The sequence below is a fragment of the Eurypyga helias genome, unplaced genomic scaffold (assembly GCF_000690775.1).
Source record: "Eurypyga helias isolate BGI_N326 unplaced genomic scaffold, ASM69077v1 scaffold49611, whole genome shotgun sequence".
NCBI classification, from domain to species: domain Eukaryota; kingdom Metazoa; phylum Chordata; class Aves; order Eurypygiformes; family Eurypygidae; genus Eurypyga; species Eurypyga helias.
In genome coordinates this window covers 10616-14715 of record NW_010231161.1, presented here as the reverse complement: position 1 = coordinate 14715, position 4100 = coordinate 10616, and the positions used below count along the sequence as shown (strand labels likewise).

Genomic DNA, 4100 nt, shown 5'->3' with positions numbered 1-4100 from the left:
TTCTCTCTCTATTCATTCACTCATTTTTTTTTGTTATTTTATATCATGTTTTCATTTTCCTGAATTATTCTGAGGTGTATGAACTTAATTTTCTGAATCTGACTTTGTCTTACCATGTAATTTTGTTCTTTTAATTTACAAAGACCCTTTTCTACATCATGGCTATACAACTTCAATCTTTTTAAGGTATATTTCAATTTCAGTTTATACTCTAATACTCCACCAAATTTTCTCCAGTTTTTGATGTGTCAGATTAAAAAAATATTGGCACTCCATCTTTTGGGATGACAGAGATGGTACATTTTCAAAGAACATGACACAGAGATGAAGAAACCCCACCTCAGGTCCCATAGAATTCTTTTGATAGAAGCTCAGTGGTCTACCTTTTTTTTTTTTCTTCTTTGAGAAGTGTAATGCAACATTTATGCATTTAGGCTAGCTTTTTACTGAGTGCTGCATCATTGCAGCAATGCATTCAGTCCCTAAAGGTAATGTACAAATATTTCTTTAGAATTCTTGGGATACCTTGAATGCTGTTTTATCATACTTTTCTATATTCCAGTAATTGCTATCATAAAAAGATGACAGGATGGTAGGTGTTCATAGGGACGAATAGTTAGCTGGTTGTCTGTACACACTATGTGTACGACATGACACATACTGACTCAAATCACTAGCCCAGAGAAGAAAGCACTAAGAAAGGTAGCATATTTATAGTTTTCTTTTTAAATTATACTCATAAGGAGATAATCTGCCATGTGCAGAGTATTTGTCTCTTTTTAGGACCAATTCCTTGTGCTGTACAGGAACATTGTAAAATAGTGATGTCAAACAAATTGTATTTGTGACAAAAAACTGGAATACAAATAAGACAAGGGAGGGGAATAGCTTAATAAAAGCATTTATTGAGAAAATTCCCATCATCACTTGGCTGTACTAAGTAAATAAAATGCTGAATGTGACTATGGTAATCAGGATGCAAAGAGCTAATGCCATGAGCATGATCATTCGGCAACATTTGGAATGCTTTCTTTCTCTCTCTTTCTTTTTTAACAAGGTATCATACCCAGGGGTATAAATATCTCCCATCCAGAACTGTAGATCGTTAGGATTTTCCTAGAAGACAAATCAGAAAATGAACTCAGTTCCTCTCTCTAGCACATAAAGTCATTATAACATAGCCAGAAGTATTTTGGCTATTATCAGATAGTGATTAATGAATTTAAGACATCACAACACAAATGCAAGAAACTTTCACTTGAACATAGATTGTGCTACTTGCCAGATGCTGCAAATGTTCCACTGAGGAAAATTAAAACCATGCTTTTTAGCCAGGAACCAAATGTAGGACACCAGCCGTTGAAATGTGATTAAAAAACCCAGAAGAAACCATGTTGTCTTCTCAAGAAAAGATGCTGGTTTATAAACACAGACCTGAGTACCTTTCCAGAAAAGGCAACAGCAGAAAAAAATAAAAAAAATAAACCTAAAAGTGATTTGTGTTAACCCACAGGGAGACAGGATCCTGCATAGTGTGGATGTGGCTGACAATATGCGTGTTGTTTGGTATCAGAATGATGTTGTGAACAGTTATTAAAGTAGGCATATAGTATTCAAGTGCCTTGTTTATAGTTCTTCCCTATATAATTTGGGAAGATGGGTTGCGAGGTCTTGCGGTTTAAGACTTTCTCTAGTCACAGAGGCCTTGTTGTGCAGAACTGAAATTTCTGGAGTCTAACCAGATATGGAGACTTCTTTTCCTGAGCAGATGCATGTTGGTGTCATGTCTGTACTGGGAAGTACATCCATATTTACTTCTGGAATCTCATCAAAAGAACCAAGTAGGCTGTGCAGTGGTTCATGCAAACACCGTACAGCTCATAGCAGTTCACTTTGCTCAAATGCAATACAACAGTACATTACCTTTATGTGGCTGGCCAAGTTAGAGTGCAGCCAGTGTCTGTCATAGTCCTGCACAGTCCAGGAAGGAGTCTTTTTCTTCTCCTCCCAGTCATCATCCACCTGGATATCCCTATACAAGGGGTTGCTTTTGATTGTGGATTTCAGGGTGATGGGCGTAATGTGTTTCCCAAGGGCTTTGCCTATCATTTCTTGACTGACCTCGTTCAAGTCCAAGCCTGGCAGCTCAATGACATTTCTCTCTTCTCTCTGTAATGCACAAGTTAGATCAGAATTTGGCTTTGATCTTCATTTACCTACGACACAGTCCCTCTTCCAGAGTTATAATTTGTAAGACAATAGAATAATTTTTAAAATTACACACGCAACAAGTTTTCATGTTCTGGCAAACATATACAGTGCAGTAAGGGATTCTGACTGTTCCCTCTGTGCAGATGTCTTCCTTCTGGGGAAAGCATGTGGGTACAAACTGAACATTAAACTCTTCTGTAAATGTGAACTGACAGTATAATGCCTGGTGAAAGAAAGCCTCTGGTTTAGCAAAGTGGTGTTATGGAGGTAGAAGATGTAGTTCTGATGAAAGCCGTAAGTGTGTGATGCAGAAGCAGAACCCTAAGGACAAAGAAAAATGAAGCACAGGGATAATAGTGTGCAACTGACTGCCTTGACTGAACCTGCACCTCTGACAGCAGGGGTGTGATTTGCAGTTCTGTTCATGCTGTTGAATGCCAGGCCTGAATCAGAATGTCAAAAGGGCCTTTCATTCAACTGAGGGAGAGTCCTCAATTGTGCACTCTCAGAACTCGAATATGATGAAACATCTGAGCACTCTCCAAGCAACAACAATTATTAAATCAGACCTTTTAGAATGGGGAAGGGTGGCAAAAGAGGAGGATGAACAACCCTGGTGGGATCACTTTTTTTGGATATCTCACAAGCTGCTGCTTAACACAACACTAAGAGACTTTTCTGGAGCCAGTAAGGTGGTAGTTACTATATTTTTCAACCTGTAATTACATGCATGAATGCAATCAGACTCCCCAAGCTGTTGAATATTTTGATTCATATTTTTGGTTCACCACAACCTTCTGTTCCGAAGAGTTTGGATTAATCCATCACTGGTCTCTGCTTTGAGTGGTGTGTCACCTTCTCAAAAGACTGCATCCTGGCAGAGGCCTTGCCTCATGCTAACACCTCTCCCGGGTCTCAGGACTGCTCCTACAGAAGCATCACATTGCAAATTCATTTTTCCTCTGTGGCAAACACCACTTCCCCATTAGCATCTTTGTCCTTAGAAACTTTATGTTGAGACAAGAGGAGCCTTCACCTGACCTCGTGGCCCTGTGGCAGGTGTGCTGGGAGGAGGCTACACCCCAGCACTCTCCCACCCTCAGAAACCACAAAGGTATGGGGAACACCTGTTGCCGGACTCCCATAAAGGGACTGCACATCATAAACAGCTGATGAAGAGTCTGGGACCTGATAAACTGGCTTCCATGAAAGGACATCTTAATCCAGCCATTAAGGTGCCATGGGCTGGATGGACTTAGGCAGATGAAGGACTCACTGGTGCTAAGGGCACATCCTGCTCTTTCTTCCACCTTTCTGGTGGTAGCCCAGGGTGTAGGTAGCCCACCTACTCCCACATGCTGGCTCTGGGAGCTGCTCAGATCCCACATCAACCAGTGCATATCCCTAAGCTGACGACAAGCTGTTGGCTGCTTCTGCTTGAGTAATTTTCTGCCCTTTTTGTGGGCTGGTGACTCCACTTTCAGTGGAAGCCAGCTGCTACTTGACATCACTTACTTTATTCCTCACTGCCTGTGCAAATGCATAGATGTGTGAGTTGGTCCCAGACAGGCAGGTGTAGAAGGAAGTGTGAGGGCTGGTTTGCTTCAGAAACAAAAAGTGGAGAAAACAACAGCCTTTTTCTAAGAAACTCTAGGAGGAAGCATCATTCTGGCACTCTTATCATGAAATTGTGCACAAGTGACTAAGCATGTTTCCCATCAATAATTATCATTAGTAGGTGGGTGAATCCTCACTCTCCTCCCAGTCCCTCTATTAGATCATAATTTCTATGTGTTGTTCCTCAGCCTTGACATGTCCCCTGATGATATTACTCTTTGCATTGCAGTTACTGTTGGCACTGAAGCCCTCTGGGTTGTACTGGCCAGATT

The 4100-nt window shown here is 40.9% G+C and overlaps 1 protein-coding gene across 1 annotated transcript in view; it reads right to left on the bottom strand.

Moving 5' to 3' along the window:
- Positions 1-936: 936 nt before the first annotated feature.
- Positions 937-4100, bottom strand: part of KIAA1024L (KIAA1024-like ortholog) — an 8903-nt gene continuing 5739 nt past the window's right edge. Inside the window, exons 2-3 of the mRNA XM_010160947.1 lie at positions 1924-2169; positions 937-1116 (exon numbers count right to left, since the gene is read on the bottom strand). Coding sequence (XP_010159249.1) covers positions 937-1116; positions 1924-2169 — 426 coding nt within the window. The remainder of the gene's footprint in view (positions 1117-1923; positions 2170-4100) is intronic.